At 43.6% G+C, this 19,666-nt stretch overlaps 1 protein-coding gene across 2 annotated transcripts; it reads left to right on the forward strand.

Moving 5' to 3' along the window:
• Window positions 1-3,991: 3,991 nt before the first annotated feature.
• On the forward strand, window positions 3,992-14,748 carry sox1a (SRY-box transcription factor 1a). 2 transcript variants are annotated; one of them, XR_007193063.1, is made up of 2 exons: window positions 3,992-4,149; window positions 14,266-14,403. XR_007193063.1 is itself a non-coding variant. In XM_048238611.1 (2 exons), exons 1-2 carry the CDS (start codon window positions 8,540-8,542, stop codon window positions 14,497-14,499), a joined length of 1,074 nt encoding a protein of 357 aa, XP_048094568.1. In that variant the 5' UTR covers window positions 7,863-8,539; the 3' UTR covers window positions 14,500-14,748. The 2 variants fall into 2 exon arrangements, 1 of the variants encoding a protein (XP_048094568.1); XM_048238611.1 differs by lacking the exon at window positions 3,992-4,149 and adding an exon at window positions 7,863-9,379 and having other exon boundaries at window positions 14,266-14,748.
• Window positions 14,749-19,666: the final 4,918 nt, after the last annotated feature.

The raw sequence follows: 19,666 nt of genomic DNA on the forward strand, positions 1-19,666 counted from the left end.
TGAGCATCATTATCAACTTACGGAGCGGCGCCACAGAGAGCTATGGGGCGTGAAAAGTGCCATGTTTTGGAACATGAGATTGACCGCTCGGGCGACGTTTTGGTGATTCCAAACTGAACATGGGGGGGTTGTGCGCTTGGGTGCTGTTTGGGGCGATTATTGCAGAGACACCAGGACTGTGTGGGGCTGCTGGGTGACTGACGGGTCTTTCTCTTCATAAAGCACTCGGGTTGATGAAGTGTCCTGGAATATAATCTGATTAGTCGTGTAGATGGAACACTTGTTTGCTCACTACTTAACACTGAGTGCTGCGTGTGTCTGCACTGTTCTCTGTATCACGTTGCAAAATAATATAATAAAACGGGGTCTACCTGAAAACACTGCAAATGTTTGCTCACTACTTAACACTGAGTGCCGCGGTGTCTGCACTGTTCTCTGTATCACGCTGCAAAATAATATAATAAAAACGGGTCTACCTGAAAACACTGCAAATGTTTGCTCACTACTTAACACTGAGTGCTGGGGCGTGTCTGCACTGTCTCTCTGTATCACGCTGCAAAATAATATAATAAAACGGGTCTACCTGAAAACACTGCAAATGTTTGCTCACTACTTAACACTGAGTGCATGGCGTGTGTCTGCACTGTTCTCTGTATCACGTTGCAAAATAATATAATAAAACCGGGTCTACCTGAAAACACTGCAAATGTTTGCTCACTACTTAACACTGAGTGCTGCGTGTGTCTGCACTGTTCTCTGTATCACGTTGCAAAATAATATAATAAAACGGGGTCTACCTGAAAACACTGCAAATGTTTGCTCACTACTTAACACTGAGTGCTGCGTGTGTCTGCACTGTTCTCTGTATCACGTTGCAAAATAATATAATAAAACGGGGTCTACCTGAAAACACTGCAAATGTTTGCTCACTACTTAACACTGAGTGCTGCGTGTGTCTGCACTGTTCTCTGTATCACGCTGTAAAAAAATAATATAATAAAAACGGGTCTACCTGAAAACACTGCAAATGTTTGCTCACTACTTAACACTGAGTGCAAGCGGTGTCTGCACTGTTCTCTGTATCACGTTGCAAAATAATATAATAAAACGGGTCTACCTGAAAACACTGTAAATGTTTGCTCACTACTTAACACTGAGTGCTGCGTGTGTCTGCACTGTTCTCTGTATCACGTTGCAAAATAATATAATAAAACGGGGTCTACCTGAAAACACTGCAAATGTTTGCTCAGGGCGTGGAACAAATATTGACAAATACTAATGAGCCTGTTTGATGGAAGGTCGGGTCGTTTGTTTGTGACAGAAAGTGAGCATCTGGAAACACAAACACACACACACACACACACACACCCACACACACACTCAAAGAGAGAGAGAGAGAGAGAGGTTTGAGTTGGTAGAATAGCCAAACAACAGGATGATTTGTAATTATCCCTGCCGAGTGTTTAGCTCGGCACAGAATGGGTGCAATGGCGGCAGGGAAATCAGTCACTCGCGGTCCCCTCCATTCACACCACCAAGCCAAATTCGGAAGACAGATTGTGCCGGTAACCGGTGGAGACAGACCCGGCAGGCACCTGCGTGTGCCATGCTGATGTGCTTTTTACTGCAAGAGAGAGGAGAGGGAGAGAAATTTGATTAGCCGCAAGATGCTAATAGCAAGAAGAGAAGGTGTGTGTGTGTGTGTGTGTGTGTGTGTGTGTGTGTGTTGTTCGAGATGAAATGAATGCAGCAGTGTTAGGGCACGCGTGATTAAGGAGAGGTGTTTGCAGCGGCTGTCTGGGAAAAACAAGCGTGGTGGCGGTGGCGAGGGATTAATGAACTGTTCGCTAATGGGGCTCGGTGTCACGCTGCTCCCAGCGCTAAACAGGTGCCCGTTAGGGGGTTAATGATGGCATGATAGCCCACAGACCCCTTCTGCCTGACTGCCTTCGGGAGCGTGTGCCCAGGATCACAGGCCCTAAGCCAGGAAGCCCCTTGGTTGATGAGCTAAACGCTGGTTTTGTAACATTGCAGGCCAAGGCCTGGGTTAATGCAGAAACCGCCCCACTAGGACTTGATGAAGACTAGCCTGTAATTACAATCAGTTCTTTGATGTGACATGAGTCACGTTCAGTCATGTAGCCTGCTGCCCATTGGGTGCACAGGGATCCTGGTGGGCCACTGTAGCTGTGGGGGTGATAGGCCATCAGACCAAAATGCATATTAAGCTTTTGTTTTGTTTAATACTACAAATGCCTCTTTACTTGCCTTGGCAGAAATAATTGGTATGATGAATTGGTTGGTAAATTCTTTTGCATTTCTCTATAGATTAGATTAGATTCAACTTTATTGTCATTGTGCAGAGTACAAGTACAGAGACAACAAAATGCAGACGCAAATACTCTATAGTACATTTCAAAGAAACTCCAATAATATGGATTACAGTAATGGGAGTTAATTTGTAGATATTGTAAATGAATGTAGAGCATCTTAATGAAAATAAATATAACTCTCACAGGCTCAGTGCCTCCTGGATTCCAGCTCTCAAAACGAAACGCGTAGTCTTCCTCGCACTCAGAAGTGACTCCTTTTCATTTATGAATTCAGCGGAGTATGTATGAATGGATGATATGATGCTCACATCTTCAATTCAGACATGCTTTGCACAGGTAGCAAAGAGGAACTGGTTTGAATCACCAGTATTCCCGAGGTTTATCGCATGGAGTGACAGCCACTATAATGGGGAAATGCAGGTGTGCCACAACCTAAATTGTAATTCACACTTTGCGCATGCTGACACTTGAAACTGCCATAATGATCATATAGACCAAGAGATGGCAGGAGAGAGGATTACTGCGGGATGTGTGTGTGTGTGTGTGTGTGTGTGTGTGTATGTGTGTGTGTGTGTGTGTGTGTGTATAGGAGACAGGTGTACATAATGACAGTCTGCAGTCATAATAATGTGACAGTGCCCTTTCCAGAGTGCTTCAAATCAATGTAAACATACATAGCACCTAGGTAGGAGTGTGAATGAGGGCTCACGGTGAGACACACACATGTGCACACACACACACACACACACACACACACAGACTTTTTTGGAGAGCGCAGCCCACTAACTCAAGTAGTGCACCTCAACGGCCTGACGGGCTGTCAAAGACACGTGGCAGCAAGCTGTGACCGGGAGGTTTGGGCAGAGCCGGCAAAGGTTGGCATGGAGCTCCCATAAGCTCCTGGAGAATCTGGACCCTCATTAACGGCTGAGTTTCACTGAAACACAGTGGTCGGTGTAAGGCCCCTCATTAGTTTTATCAATAGCATGTCCTAATACAGACTAGTGTAAGAAAAGTAATGGGTCTGAAAATCATTAGCAAATTGGATTTTGCTCTACTGGTAAGAGCAAATATGTATTCAATACATATCTTTTGTCATCCAAACAATTTCTTTACAGTCTGTGGACTTAAATTTACCATTCAGTATAACATTACATTAAATCATTATGTAGATTCTTTAATGAAAAGGACAGAATACTTTAAATAAATATTTGTAAATACTGTTGTCTTAAAATACCTAATCTTCTGTCACAGTAACCGGTTCAGACGTGGTTTAGGGTGGTTCAAACGCGTTGTTACTGTGCTCCGGCTGAGGGGCGAGGGCAGCAGTCAGCCACCGCTCGCTCCAGCTCAGCCCGGTCCGCTCTGCAAGTCCGTTTCCAAGGAGGAGAAGCGCCGGCAGCCAAGGCTCCGCCCCTCCTATCCTGAATGCAACGCAGCTGCTTTCAAACCCAACCGCTCGATTCCATTCATCCTCGAGAGGGAACAAAAAAGTGGCTATTTATTAGAATACTTGTTTTGTATTGTTCCGTGCCACACAAAAGGCGCTTCATTATGTGAGAAGGAACCCTTTCGCCGGGAGAAACAATAACTTGAAATTGTCTTTAGAGTCTATAATAAATTTCATTTTCTTGTCTCTCTCCTCAGTGTCTGTTGAGTTGTGGGATTGGGAGCTGGGCACCGTCGGCCTTGGCACACTGAGCAGGTAGATTTTTAGAAAGGATGGCGGTACAAGGGTAGGACACAGGCATTAGGAGTATGGGGAAGAATACTTTTCCTACGCTACTTTCTCCACATGAGGGACAATGGAACTCGCGTAAGTTTGTATTAGATATCCTGCAATGACAAGTCTCTTCTCCGCAATATCATAATTTATTTGAGTTTTTGGTGCAGATAGGCTGTATGTAATTAAAAGATACAATCAATATAACGATTTGGTGGCAATGATCGGTTGGTTTCAACGGTTCTGTAAATTCGTACGACGGGATAAAAATAGCCGCAATACCTGCGTCGGTGCGTGCTGTATGTAAGCAATGGAACCCCGAGGCGCGTGTCTTTAAATCTGATGTTTTATTGCTTGAGCGTTTCTTAAGTCCTCTGACTTAAGACACGTACAACACAAGTAATGACACTGTTGGCTGATGAATTTTGTAGGACGAGAACGGTTCTCTAGATTAAAGATGAGTGTTTTTTTTTTCTTCTGTCGCCTCCTCCACTACGCTCGCTGCCGAATCGCTAGTAATTCTGGCGTTGGGAACGCAATCTCAGCTGGGTACACGCCATTTATATTTACGATTCACAAAATTATTCTCGCGCCATTCCCCTGGAATGGATTATGGATAAAATTACAAGAGTATTTCATAAAGCGTTGCGCGCCCCCTGAAATCGTGATTGTATTCACGCAAAGGATTGCTCTGTGTTTTCGGGTAATGCATCTCTGATTTTCACTAAAACGCAGGTTTCATATCGATACGCGTATGGATAGAACTCAGTTTTCAACTAAGCCCATCGCTTGAAGAGCAAGTATCTTCTTTCTAACAAACATATTTTTTGTAATTTTTCTTCCAAATGATTCTTTCCACACCTTCATGCGATAAGACCCGTTTACACCCTTACACGCGTTTAGGAAAAAACACTGACAATTCAGTTACTTACTTTCCACAAATTACCACATTTTCTGGATTGCTCTGAGCACCAGCTGAACAAATGTTGACCCATAGTCAGTTGGCGTAAGGTCAGGGAGCGAAAGGAAAATTGATTAACATACTAAGTTTAGTGGATGTCCTTATAAAACAGGTGTTTAGCCAGATAACAGCGTCTGACAATTAAGCCATCAAAACCTGACTTTTACCACCTAACCTAATCATCTGTTTTAACTCGCCTATGCAAACAAATGGTTGGAACTTGTCATATAAACAATGTTGTAGTTCTACAAGGGAAAGAGCTGCGCTTGGGATTATTTAGCCCATGCTGAAACCCGACATCAAGAAGCTTTAACACAGTTAAAACGATATGGCCAATGTCTAGGTAACATACAGTTAATAAAGAACCAACATCAAGAAAATGGTAAATGCATCGACTCGTCAAGTTAACAAAGTAAAGATGAGCCCAAATAGTTTGTAAAAGTTCGTAAATAGTATAAGTGATTAACAAAGTTAGTTACAGGCACAGTTATGGCAATTTACATTACTCTATCGGACTCAAAGATGCAGGTAATAATTGTTAAATTGCCTTGCAAAACAGGGCCTTCTGAACCACTTTAAAGAGATAGGTTTAAAGAACAGCACATAGGATGATGTGGACATTTTACATAGTGGACCTCACAATATATTTAAATTAATATTAGAGCATTAATTTATTTTAAACACAATTAATCAAGCTCTTATGCACGCACCCATCAGGCAGACGTTAATGTGCTGTGAAATGTAGAAAGTTTGAAAGTTAGTCAAATTAAATGATTTAAACAGCAACAATCCAGGCCCCTGGCGAAGGGGTGGAGTACCCGCCGTGACCCCTGCACTCGCACGTGCGCCAACAGTGTGTGCACAGTATTCCGCAGAGTGCGCACAAAGAAAAACGGAAATTTCTAAAGCGCGCGGCGAGTGACACAGAATGACACAGTAACAGTGAATGTGTCCCACGAGAACCGCTGATTCTCTGTGAGTGTATGGTAGAGGAAGTTTACACAGTGGGGGACAAAAACGTAGTTTTTCCCGAGGGATTAAAAAAGTAACATTTCAACTAGACATTTCAACCAGCCTATGTAAATTGTTGGCTACAATTTGGTAGGATTCTAGTCTTATCCTTAATAGATTCTGGTATTTTTTTCTCTGCTTCAATTGAAAGAAATGTAATATAATTTGATAATATTATTCTGTAATATCAATGTGATGATAATAGGCTACTGTGATTATTCATTCAGTGATCGTAATGTAGGCCTAAATATGACATTAACCATCATAATTACAATAATACCTCCTACGTCGTCAACAACAACAACAACAATAATAGTAATAGTAGTAGTAGTAGTAGTTAAAAAGAGGGTCATTATTTTTATTATTATTATTAATATTATTATTATTATGAAAGAATAGGATTTGGATGTCTTTGGGTGCCTTCTGAACTTTGGACAACGCAACCAACATTTAATTTAACGACACCTGTATTTGAATAAAATATTTTACATTAAGCCTATATTTCACAAAACATTACATTCAAATAGGCCTTCCAACACCATACATCAGTGGAGTCTAGAAGCGTCACAGACTGCATGTCATTTTAACACAAGAGGGATTACATAAATTGCCATAATTAAGAAAATAGCACTGGGAAACCAAGACCAGTCCGCTGGGTATACAGTGAAACTGGTTGCCTTAGGGGCCTACTGAAACACCGCATGCTTACATAGATATGTTTTCAGAAATGTGTTAAATAAATACACATATGTTTTCTTGTGTGACGCAGGCTAATTATTACTGTTGGTGTTGGCCTATTCATGTTTTACACGAATAAGCAGTCATACAAAATATATATATATATATATATATATCCACAGTGTAATGCTTTTTGTTCCTGTTGACAAGATTCAGAAGCACTCCGTAAGCAATCTCTGCGGACTGGCGGTACAATAACCATCTGTAAAGCCGTTAACCTAATTATGCAATTCAGTCGGTTTGGAGATCCACGCATCTTTCTCCCATAGCCTACATGTATTGATATTAGCAAAATTAAAAGCCATGAAATTTGGTACAATGATAGAATCGTTAGCTGCGCAGCGGGACAGGGATATTTTGTTTTGCTTCCAATTAGCGGCTGATTGATGTTTTCTGAACAGGTCAACTGTGAAATTTGAATTATACGTGTGTGTGTGGCGCACAGGGTGAGGTCCGTGCGGATCCCGTGTCTTAAAAAAAACGAAATGCTGTCATTATTTTAAACAATGCAAACCTGTTAATTATGTTGCTCTCGTCGCGGCTCAAACGCGCAGTCTGTTCAAACTTATTACTGGAGATACAGGCCATGAAACTTAAGGACGTGACGCAGGCGAGGGCATTAAGCACCGTGCAAGAAATGATATGGCATGCTTTAGTCATGTTGCTCTTAACTCTCGCTATAGACGTTGTCTCTCCGGAAAAGGGATATAACCAAAATATGCAGGCTATTTTGGCCGTGTTCACTCTGCACTACTAAAAGCTATAAGATCCTATAGGTCGCTGTCTTTCAGCACCACGCATGTCTCACCGTTTTCTCTGCCAGTAGACGGCAGTAATACACTTCCTTGTAGTTTTGCAAAGTCTTGTGTATCCCCTAAAACACCTGAATGTACCACTACGTGTAATATGCTATTGCATGGAATATACTTTTATCGGCAAGTTTGCCTTAGAAATGTAATTGCACTGACTGCAGTGTGAGATGCATCCGGTTGAACACGTGTGTGTGTGTGTGTGTTTGCGTGAGACATTTGTTCTATTTGTTCTATTTCAATATTTATTCTGTTTCAATATTAGAATTAATGTAAATCAAATTAAATGAACGATCAAAGAGCTTGTTTTAAAATGTTTCGAAATATTTTCGTGTGGGCTATTTTCACATCCCAAAGTCATATGTGTTTCTTTCCATACATATGTTTAAAACAATGGGTTGGTATGAAATTAATCGAATAGGCTATGTTAGCTGCAGTGATCGGAGGATATAGACCTATCATTCTTTTAAAATCCCTACGGTGTTTCACTGCGTTCACATTCTCTTTCCCTAACTAGTTCTACAATATTTACTTTCGGTGAGGGGGGTGGAGTTGACCCTCACTGTACCCCGCCTACTAGCCCTTTCTACGTTCTCTACGTCACCTGACCGACTGCCATGCAAATTGCTCCCTTTCTAGAACGCCATTGGCCGCCTGCTCATTCTAATCGCTGTCAAAGCGCATCATATGGCTGCCGCTTAAACTAACTTCTCAACTACACTAGAGAAAGTAGCTCAACTGCGCATTCTATTACGGTGGATGTGAAACGGCAAGCGGAGACGAGGCAAAATACAGGCTAAAACAAACCTGCGAAAACACCTTCCTGGATTATATTACAGGTTATTTCACTCGCTTTACTCGGAGCTCATTCCGCCTGTTTGCACTTGTTCCACGGGACTTGAGCGCCTTCAGTGAATGTTTTTTTTTTTTCTTGTGTTGGTTGAAAAGTTAATAAGCCGGGTGAATGTATAGCATGATGATGGAAACGGACCTCCACTCCCCCGGCCCTCAAACGAACACGAATTCGGGGCAAACAGGGACAAACGCCGGGAGCAAAAATAACCAAGAGCGCGTTAAAAGACCCATGAACGCGTTCATGGTTTGGTCCCGGGGCCAACGACGCAAGATGGCCCAGGAAAATCCTAAAATGCACAACTCTGAGATCAGCAAAAGGCTCGGAGCCGAGTGGAAGGTGATGTCAGAGGCAGAGAAACGGCCCTTCATCGACGAAGCGAAGCGGTTACGAGCCATGCACATGAAAGAGCACCCGGATTATAAGTACAGACCCAGGCGAAAGACCAAAACGCTGCTCAAAAAGGACAAGTACTCTTTGGCTGGTGGGCTACTTGGTGGGGCAGGTGGCGGTGGAGGCGTGGGTCTTGGGGTCGGGATGAATTCGGCAGGGGTTGGACAGAGGTTGGAAAGTCCGGGGGGACACGGCGGCGGGGCCAGCGCCGGCTATGCCCATATGAACGGCTGGGCAAATGGTGCGTACTCGGGACAGGTGGCGGCCGCTGCTGCGGCAGCGGCGATGATGCAGGAGGCACAGCTCGCCTACAGCCAGCACCCAGGCTCCGGAGCCCATCATCACCATGCCCACCACCACCACCCGCACAACCCGCAGCCCATGCACCGCTACGACATGACAACTCTCCAGTACAGCCCCATCTCGAACTCCCAGAGCTACATGAGCGCCTCTCCCTCCGGCTACGGGGGGATCTCGTACTCTCAGCACCAGAACTCTAGTGTCGCCTCCCCAACTTCTATCGGTACGCTGGGATCACTGGTGAAGTCAGAGCCGAACGTAAGCCCCCCAGTCAGCACGCACTCCAGAGGCCCCTGTCCGGGAGACTTGAGAGAAATGATTAGCATGTATTTACCGACCGGGGAATCTGGGGACCCGTCCGTACAGAGCAGACTTCATGCTTTGCCGCAGCATTACCAGAGCACGGCCGCTGGAGTTAATGGAACCGTCCCTCTGACACATATCTAAAAGTATTTCACACACGAGACAACTGCAGAACGCATCCAGAATCGCGTAACCAAATATTTACCTCTTTCTTTTCTAGATGGTCACTGACCTATCCCTTTTTGTACAGAATGTTTATGTTATTGTAAATTAAAGGTAGACTTAATATTGTGCGATTGACTTTGAGAGAAAAAAAAATGAAGAAATTAAACGATTATATGGCTTTTCTTTTGTGGAATATTGTTTGAAAATTCTGTCCACATTTAAGAATTCGAGCTCACATTGCTTATGGCGATGTACAACTATGGGGGCAATTCGCCCTATGTTCAGTTAAGTGTTACTTTTCAAAAAAATCTTTTTGTGCGAAAAAAACATCCTAACCAGAAAATAAAATAGTGTAGGCCATCCTTTATGAATAATAATGAGAAGTGTTTTTAAAAGTTTATATAAACTGCTTATTTACCAAAACGTTTGTAAACGTGAATTAATGTACTTGCGTTATTCCCTTTCTGCTGTAATATTTCCTGTAAATTGTGAATAAGTTTTAATATTTTAAAAGGCTGGCACACAATTGCAGCTGTACATAATTTATGAAATGCATTTTGCCAGTTCAAATATTGACTTTGCGTTGGAACATGGTTTAAATAAAATTGACAGATATTGTCCCTGGTTCATAAACAGTGTTTTGTTATGTGTTGTCGCAATATTAGCAAAGGGATTTGTTTGTTTGTTTTCAGGCATCCTAATAATATGTAGCGTACCTTTCTCGGTCGTAAAGAAAGTTGTAGGGTACCATTTTCCTTTGTTTTTCATTTGACAAAGCTTATATCTTCCATTGCACTACAGTCCAAAATATGCATTTGTCTTGAAAGGAGTTAAATTGTGTCATGACCTTCCCCAAGTACTTTACAAATAGCACTTTTGTTTAAACACGTATTAATTAGTAATGCTTAGTGCAGACTCTTGTTTAAAACTCCAAGTGCTACGCTTGTCGAGGCCCATACCTAGAAATGCTTCTGTGGCAAAGACGGAGGGTTGTGATTAGTATCACCTCAAAGCACAATAAGAGATAAATTAGATGTTAAATGAGATCTAACTCCATTGTTGTTATTCTTACAAATGTTTACCAAACTAAGAACTGATTGCAAACTCAACGTTTCCACAATCTGAAGGGAGTCGTCAGTATAAATACTTTATTACTTTAAGATTACTATTTTAAAATCTGGCTGTCTCAATCGACAGAAATAATCATTTTTTTTCCCTTTCATAGTTTAATTATTTCGAGATGGTGAATAGGCTGTTTTGCTTGTACTACGATTGGGTCCTGTCGTCTTAATTTGAACCATATGGCTAAGTCTAATATTAAAAATTAATCTATCATCTTGTGTATTAATTGATTTTACATTTATCTCTAAAATTGTAACCAGCAACAGTTAACCATTGTTAGTAGATCTACGTCATCTTATTGAGGAAGAGACTTCTGCTGCTGTCTATATGCACATGTTTTCTTTTTTTGTCAAGCTTCAAGAGTTTGTTGTGTTTGTCAAGCTTTAAAAGAAAATGTTAAAATGCTGTGGATCGTGCTAACGTAACCAACACAGATTCTAAGTCCTATGCTGACTTAAAATCGACGGATAGGCTATGTCCTATTTCTCGGTGCTCGTTATGATCGAGGAGGTCCACAGTTGGCCATGATATGACCACTGGTGTCTGTTAATATGGTGCTGATTGCAGTTTGACGATAGTTTTCAAAACGATATTGAGTTGTTATTCTATCCACAAAAAGTTGCAGTTCTTCATAGTGCGGCGAATGTGTTTTCAGGTGAGGCGGTAGGCCTTCTGTGATAAAACATAGTCAAAATGTTCAGTAACCCAAGCATTGTCAACACAATGCCTTGGTTCCTGATCTCTGGATGTAATAGTGTTCTTTCACTTTGTAATTATAGTAGCCCTATTAATGAAGGCTACATACAAAGTCTTTTAAAAGTTTCAAATACACATCGTGAGAAATGGTAGGCCTATATTCAGCCCAATTCTCTTGGAGGAAAAAAAAACACGTTTTGTGATCATTAACAAACAAGGCTACTAAATAGTTGTTGTCCGGCTCTGCTGAATCATTTGGCGTTGCCCTTTGAGAGAGACGTAATCCGTGTAACAGGAGAGAGTTTTTAAATGGCTTGTGAAGGGAAAAAACGAAAGTTTTCATTCAGCTTGTTTTGGAGACAGGGGGTCAAAGTTCGAGCCCTCTGCCTTGATCTCTCTACAAAGGCTTCCCTACTGAATAGCAAGAGCACAAAGAAATCTCATTATTCACTGGATGCTGCACTTGGTGCTGTTTTTGCCCATGTGCGGTGATGCAAGACGCACCGAGAATTTTAGATGGTGCGTTTTAAGGCCCCTGCCACTCAGCAGTTAGGATTGTTGAACACTTTTGGAAATGCCAGTGCGTATCTGTAACCTACATCTTCTACGTGATTATTTAATTACCTACCGCTGTTTCCTCAGTGATACTTGTTTGCTATTTTATTAAAAACCCTTTTGGGAATATTGCAACGTTTGCGAGGTAGTCGGCGGGTATTTCTTTGAGGATTAGTGTATTTGAGGGAGTGCTGGAGCAGCTTGTGTTCTGTGTGTGGCATGGAGAAACGGATTAGACCGAGACACCGACCCCGGGGTCAGCGGCGAGTCAGAGTCGCGAACAATTACACACCGGGACCGTGACGTCACCACCAAGAGCTCTTTAAGCAACAAGTGGCAGGGGGAGAGGGGACACCGTGAGCCCACAGCGGTCACACACACACTCTGCATCACACACGCGCGCATTGGTTCCGTGGCGTTGGGGGTTAATTGAAACCTAATAGTCGCGCAGCGACCATCATTCATCATAGACAATTAGTAGGCCAACATTTCAATACCACAGAAGCTATTGCATCCACAGCACAGCAGAGAGCAAAATATAGTATGGTGGATTACTTTTACAGTGCATTTTCTAACAGAAATGGCTACTCAACGCAATTGTGCTTTATGCTATCTCATTCCATCTTAAAATAAAAAATATATTCATCAAACCCCTATTTTAGGTTAGTCTGCAAATGAGGCTGCACGTCATATGTTAACCGGACGAGGCTCATGAGATTTTGCTACGTAATCAGGATACCCATTCACCGCAACATTTTTACAAGCAGACACACCATGTGATTTTCCTGGGGTTTAAATACAAATTCGTTGTTTTATGTATTTAAATTATGTCTACAAATCCAGAATCAAAAACAAAATTGGTCATTTTGGCTGCCTCAAGCAGACATCTTCACAGCTAAAACACAGATGACCAGATGTCCAAAATTCAGGGCAATTAAACGCCCACTCCTCCGCGCGCGGAAGGGAGCAAAGGGATTGCCAATCCGGCAGCTATTTTTATTTTATCTCCTGATAAAAAGCTACACGAATTAACGCAGAAAACCCGAAAGGCGAGTAGCACGTCACAGCACGTTGCCAGGTTAAAGAGAACCGTTCTGATAAATCTTTCCCAAATAATTTACTACTCTGTAGTGGGGGGCTGTTGAAGGAGAGAGGGCGGGAGGGCGTGCGGGCGCGCGGGCGGGGTGCGAGGTGGGGAGAAGCGGGTGGGCGGCGAAAGCCACTGACCAATAAATCGCCTCACTGCGCGATAGCCTTATCTTGTAGCCACCGATATATTCAGTGCTAGGAAGCCATCACCACCGTTGGCTCGCAGAAGCTGCTCGCTCACAAACCCCCGATCTCTTGCACTTGCTGTCCTAAATGAGGATAATTAGCATCAGTTTATCACGCCTCTGCATATTTTCTCCCCTCTCTCAAAAAAATCCTGTTCGCCACTATTGGTCGCCGGTCTGTCACAGAAGATTACGGAGACAGATTGCACGGAACGAATGTGCTGAACGAGATTAGGGAGGAATAGAAATAGCAACTGGGCCAATAAATTCCTCGCGAGAGCCTTATCGTGCAATTACACGTTGACATGTTTAACAATCTTGCAGCCTCTTAATCCCGCGCCCTTCCAAGAGCCGAGATGCCGCGCGAGCTGCAATATCTGCTGCGACATTGGAGCAGTCATTTAAGCAGCGCGAGTGTGGCTGTGCATTCCAAATGCAGCCACCAAAAAAAAAAAAACCTCGACCAACTTTTTTAAACTTTTGTATTCCAAATCCTTCCATTGCCTCACATTGCTTACACGGCATGTTATAAAGAATGATTCCTTCAGTCCTTCAGCAATTTATTAAATAAACGACATGTGTCCAGTAAGAGCCTTGGTCCACTTCATCTACTCATGATCATGTAAGCGTATTACTAGTGTTTGTATAGATCTGTTGTAACACTAATTCAAAAGAATAGATTGCTTTTGCCACTTATTTGGATGATTCAAGCTAAATACACAATAGGCCCGAATATTATAGTAGCCCATACTAGCAGTATAGTTAGCCCTGGTAACTGACTTGTATTTCGACAATGTGATTGATTTACCTCTAAAATTTTGATGATAGGCTAATGGTTATTGCATTTATTGGAATTTGCCTTGACTCTCTCTCTCTCTCTCTCTCTCTCTCTCTCTCTCACTCTCTCTCATTCACTCACTCTCCCCCTCTGTTTCTCACTCTGTGTCCTTCTCTTCTTTCTTCCTTTCTCTTTCTCTTTCTCCTCCCCTCTCCTCTCACCTCCCTCCCTTACGCACCCGCGGACTGCAGCAGCGAAGCCTGTGTGGGGGTGATTGTGAGAGACTCCGCTGGAATTTGGCAGACCCGACGCTTGGAGAGCAGCCCCACGCTGATTCCCATTCAGCGGTCCAGCGCGCTGTGAGGTTGGGAAGTTTCACTGAGCCGTGCACTCAATGGCTCCACAAAGCTGATTACAAGCCTCAGCGAATTCCTGAAGGGAGCGGGCAGCGACGCAGGTGCGAGGGGAACCCGTCAGAGAAGTGACAGAACAGGACAAGGCAGAGACCACACAAAAAACTCCTACAAGCTTTCCCGGGAAGCGGTCGGGGATTCTGGTGGGAAAAGCGAACGAATTAGAGGAGAAAAACACCTAGTCTTCATGGGTCTCTCCTGCAGAGATTGAAAAAAGATAAAGTTACTTGAAAGGATATGTAAACAGTTATTGTAGATTTGGACACAAGGCATTGTGTATATAAAACAAATAAAATAAACCGAATAATTCAATCTGCTTAAGCCATTGAGTCATTGTATTTATTTGATACTATTTGATATTAACATTCATCTCACGAATACGAACAGGGCACGAATAACACTAATATAAACCCGCCCACTGCTTCAGATATCCTCATAAAACAAGAAGGCTTCCTCAAGTCATGAGTTGCTGTCGCTGATTTTTAAAAAAAAAATATAGCCACTTCTCCAGTTAGCTACAGTCCCGCCTTGGTGCCCGACGAAGTCTCTATCAATGAGCCAGACAGCGTATTTAATTAGAGCAGGGTCTAACTATCAATTACTTGGGAAAAACAGAAGATCCCCAAGGACCGGTAATCAGCGCCAACAGTCGCCGGCGTTCTCATTACCAAGCGCGGCAGCCGGGAATAATAATCAGGCGGGAACGCATCTGCTCAGGATTTCGCTATTTTCTGGTTTGCCAGAAGACTAACTGTTGCCAGTCATTTCAGCCTCTCTGAATAACTCGCTGTCGCCCCTACTGCTTATTAAAGTGACAGTTTTACGCTGGCGCTGCGCACCATTTCTGTGCACACAGACATTAACGTAGTCTGTGAGGCTTTTACTGAATATCAAGGCCAATGACCACAAAAGTCTCCGTGAGGGTTCCAATAAATTCAGAGTACCTAAACAATTTGTAGGCTACATTTAACCCGGAAAACTGTACATGATTTAAACTCCGATTTAAAATCTGATAACGGGGTAGGCATACCCAGCCTGTCATAGAAACATTCTCATATTTCAGTCCATTCCAATTTGATATCACAAATCTGCGAAGCGAAGGAGAGTATTGGGAACGTCGGGAGAACACACGGTTGGTCGCAAACATCATTGCTTCTGATCGTACAGGACAAGGGTCACGGATGTTAGGGTTTAAAGAGCCTCCTTTGTCGGGGTGGTTTAATTGTGTCATGATGAGAGGTCCAAACGCGTGAAAACAGAACACAGATTTTGTTTAATGTCATAATCATACCCAGAGTAAACTAAATGGTCGGGGATTGTGAGCGTGTGTGCGTGTATGTGTGTGTGTGTGTGTGTGTTCTTCTCCAAGTTCCCATGCCCGCCTCGGTGATATACACCTAATCCATCTCCTCTTTGGCCTCACCTGAGTCCTGTCACACACCCGCCATCCGCTTGTGAGTGGGGAACAAAAGCAGTTCACTCGGCCCTGCTATGGTCGTCAATCAAGCACAACGGACTATGCAAATGAGGAGGAAAGGCGAGAAGATGACGAACAGTGATCCCGATTGTTCGCCGAATTTCACAGCTCAGCGCAGCTGCGAACGCCTCAGCTCTCTTCCCTAAACTCCCCATCGGCACGAAGCTGTGGCTTAACAGCAGACTGGTGGAGATAATTTAATAATTTTAGAGGGGAAAATCCTTTTCTGATGGAATCGATACTTAAATGTAAGCCTATTTATTAGACAAGTTCAGGTAAAAATACTGATTTGAACTGTTAAATACTGATCTTGGGGAGCTGTCCAGGTTCTGAAATAATGGCACGGACGTGCGACAGTGATTTTAGATATACACAGGAGAGGTGTTAAAATCCTAGTGTTATAAGTAGGGGATTTCCCACAGCAGCCATCCAAGCCTATTTACCATCAAAAACAATATACCAACATAGCATTCTTTTGGCAAAAAACATCACCGACAGCAGCCTTCGAGAGAATTTCACTCATTCACATATTATTATCAAGCAGGCTCCTTCCTTCATCGGTGTTTCATTGAATTAGACCCAGGACACCTCCATAAGTGTCTGGCATTCCAGACCCCTCCACAGTTACACTCATGATGGGTTCTCTAACAACTATACCGACATTTTTTGTTCATTCCTCCTCGTTGCTGTGGCTGTTCAGCAACATAAGCCCTTGATGCGGACAAATACCAAGAAATTCTTCAGTCAGTGAAATTAGGTAGTGGGCCGAGGTCACTCTTATCGAAGATTAGGCTTAATGATGTTTTACCAGTTTGTGTCACATTTTAAAATACTCTTTGCAATACTTTTTTTGACACGGCTGTTCTTTCAATATGTTAGATTGGGTCGTTTCAGAACGGGCGAATCGTGCTACAAAGAGGACATAGGCCACCCAAGGACAGATGTTTCTGTTGTGTCCTTCATGAGCTAGTCTCAGTTGACCCAAAACCGACATTTCTATTCAAGGCCACCAGAACTTTTTCAAGCTTTTATTTCATGATCAAGCTTGTGGGGAGCTTTACCGAAAGCGTTGACTTTATCATCGTTGAAAAATAAATTTTATTAGAAGGTTACGAGTCATTAAAAACTTTTAAAATTCCCCCTCCGTGCGCCGTGCCACTTTTAAGCTCTTCCATTCTGCTTCACTCGCACATGCACCCCGTGTAGCCTACTCCCTCCTTAAACGCTTCTGATATTAACAGCAAAACAGTGTCTTGTCTCTCGTCTCTGGCTTGACCGGTGCTTTCCAGCAGGGTCTGGTAGATAAGCGGGATCATTATGTGTGCTTTTTTCTCTCGCTAGAAGCCACGCTGTGTCCCGGTGAACTGAACGAGAGGCTAAACTTTGCGTTTGATTGTGCCTCAACTCGCCCCATCTTTGTGCGCGGCGGAGAAAGAACGAAAGAGTGAGAGAGGGATAACAATGGACGAACTTTATGGATCGTCCATTTATGGATCGTCCATCGATTTTTGCCGTTGTCTTTTGTTTGTTTGTTTGTTTGTTATTTTTGGAGAGAGGAGGGATGGTGCAGAGCCTGGCTCTTCTAGGGAACGAGAACGCGAGGTAGGGGGTAGAAGTAAAAGTTTGTGCGCTTGAGGGGTGAGGGGGGACTCTTCGTGGACAGATGATCAGGTGCGACTGAAAAGATGAAAAGATGATCGGTCGATGACAGCAGGTGCAACTGACCCCAGGCAGGAGAGGTGGCGTATGTGTTCGTGTGTGTGTGTTTGTGTGGAGAGAGAGAGCTGGAGAGGTTGGGATGGGAGGAGGGACTCACAGGATGGGGAAGAGGGATGGATGATAATGCTCCACCCTGCAGAGTGTTATTACTTAAAGACCATAGAGTGCTAAAATGACATGCTAATGGGAGGGTACTTTTCCCTCCTTTTGGCACCAGTCACTCCCTCCCTCTGCTCACCTCTCAGCCCTGCAAAGACCTTTGTTCACACACACACACACACACACACACACACACACACACACACACACACACACACACACACACACACACACACACAAACTTGGACACACAAAGAGAAACACCTTGAACACAAAAAGAGAAACAGCACACATAAAAAAATATGGATGTACAAACACACACAAAACATACACACACTGAATACACACAGCCTTGACCATGCTGCTGAGGATACAATGGAGTATATGCAAATACACAGACTTGCATTCACAGTGATGTGCACAAACAAGTACATACAGGCTTTGAAAGCCAGTCTCTTATCATACTGTTTTTCTCAGTCCTGCTGTTGTCTGTCCAGTTGCCTTTTCTTGCTGGCTCACTCTCTCCTCAGTGGCACAGTGCTAGAGAAAGGCTCCCCTGTTATGTTTGCATGGGGTGCTGGCTCAGTGGATGCTAGCCATGCTGTGTTGAGTTTTTCTGTAAACACTGTAACATTATACAGAAGAGCCACATGTACCTCATTCACATTCACACACACACATACACAAATAAAAAAACAGAAAGATTCCTCTATCACTATGCATGACCCATGAAAATTTCCACCCCCTCACCAGGCTACCTATACCTCCACATTTCTCCCTTCCCTCCATCCATCCATCCATCCATCCATCCATCCATTCACCCCTTCATCCATCCTCCACCCCCTCCCATCACCCCCTCCTGTCCTTTTCTTCTTCCTCCTAGTTCAAATCTACAGCACTAGGCAGCCTGCATGGCGGCTGGTTTGCAGGTTTACCCGAGACCTTGCGGAGCGTAATTATTTAGCGGAGCGGGCAGGGTGCCATGCTGAAGTGGTCCACCCACCCACCCACGGCCTGCAGTGGACAGCCCCCTACAGTGGGTGGCGGTGGTGATGGTGGCTTGTGAGGGGCGGTTAGAGAGAGAGAGAGAGGGCCATTTGAGGCTAATGAGCAGTCTCCCCTGGCCAGCCTGGTCCAAGGCCGGGAAACTCCCAGGGCTTGCGCATAAAAGCCTCATCAGCCGGCCAAGCCTTCTGTGACACTTGCAGAGAAGAGGGTGAGTGTGTGTGTGTGTGTGTGTGTGTATGTGTATGTGCATGTGTGTGTGTGTGTGTGTGAACGTGTTTGTGTGTGTTTGGGAGAGAGAGAGAGAGAGAGAGAGAGAGAGAGAGAGAGAGTGAGAGTATGGGAGTATGGGGGGTGTGTTAGTGTGTTCGGGTTAGTCTGAATAGAAATCTAAGGAGGTGGCCAGAGTGGGTGGACATTTTAAGTATGGAGCGCTAATCAGCTCAAATGGGCCACAGCCATCAACGTACCAGAACTCTAATGTGCGTACATGGAGCTAAAGGCTGCATATGGCCACGAATCACACGGGTGCTGGAGGGCAAATGGTTTTCTTGACTACTGCAAATGTACAAGAGCAAATTTGTGGGTTAGCCTGCCCATATTTCTGTTCTGTTCTATTTTTGAACTGAAAATCTATCTAACTTGTAAATGGTAAAGAGGCAATCTAACAGGTAGTTTGTCCATAATCTGAGTATCTATGGTCCATATGGGACCTGAAAGTAATTGTGGTGAATAATTACTTAATATTAACTTAGACCGGCAAACTTCAGGAACACTCAGGAATCAGGTTTATTCTGTTACAAGCAGAGAGGGTAAAAAATGGTCTATGTAGGCCATGGCACAGAGGCCATGGCCTCTGTTGGATCAACCTCTCCCTCTCAGTTCTCCATCTTGTTCTTCTGACAAACAATGCAAGTTAGTCACTTTTGTATGGGTTAA

The sequence above is a fragment of the Alosa alosa genome, chromosome 3, assembly GCF_017589495.1.
Source record: "Alosa alosa isolate M-15738 ecotype Scorff River chromosome 3, AALO_Geno_1.1, whole genome shotgun sequence".
NCBI lineage: Eukaryota > Metazoa > Chordata > Actinopteri > Clupeiformes > Clupeidae > Alosa > Alosa alosa.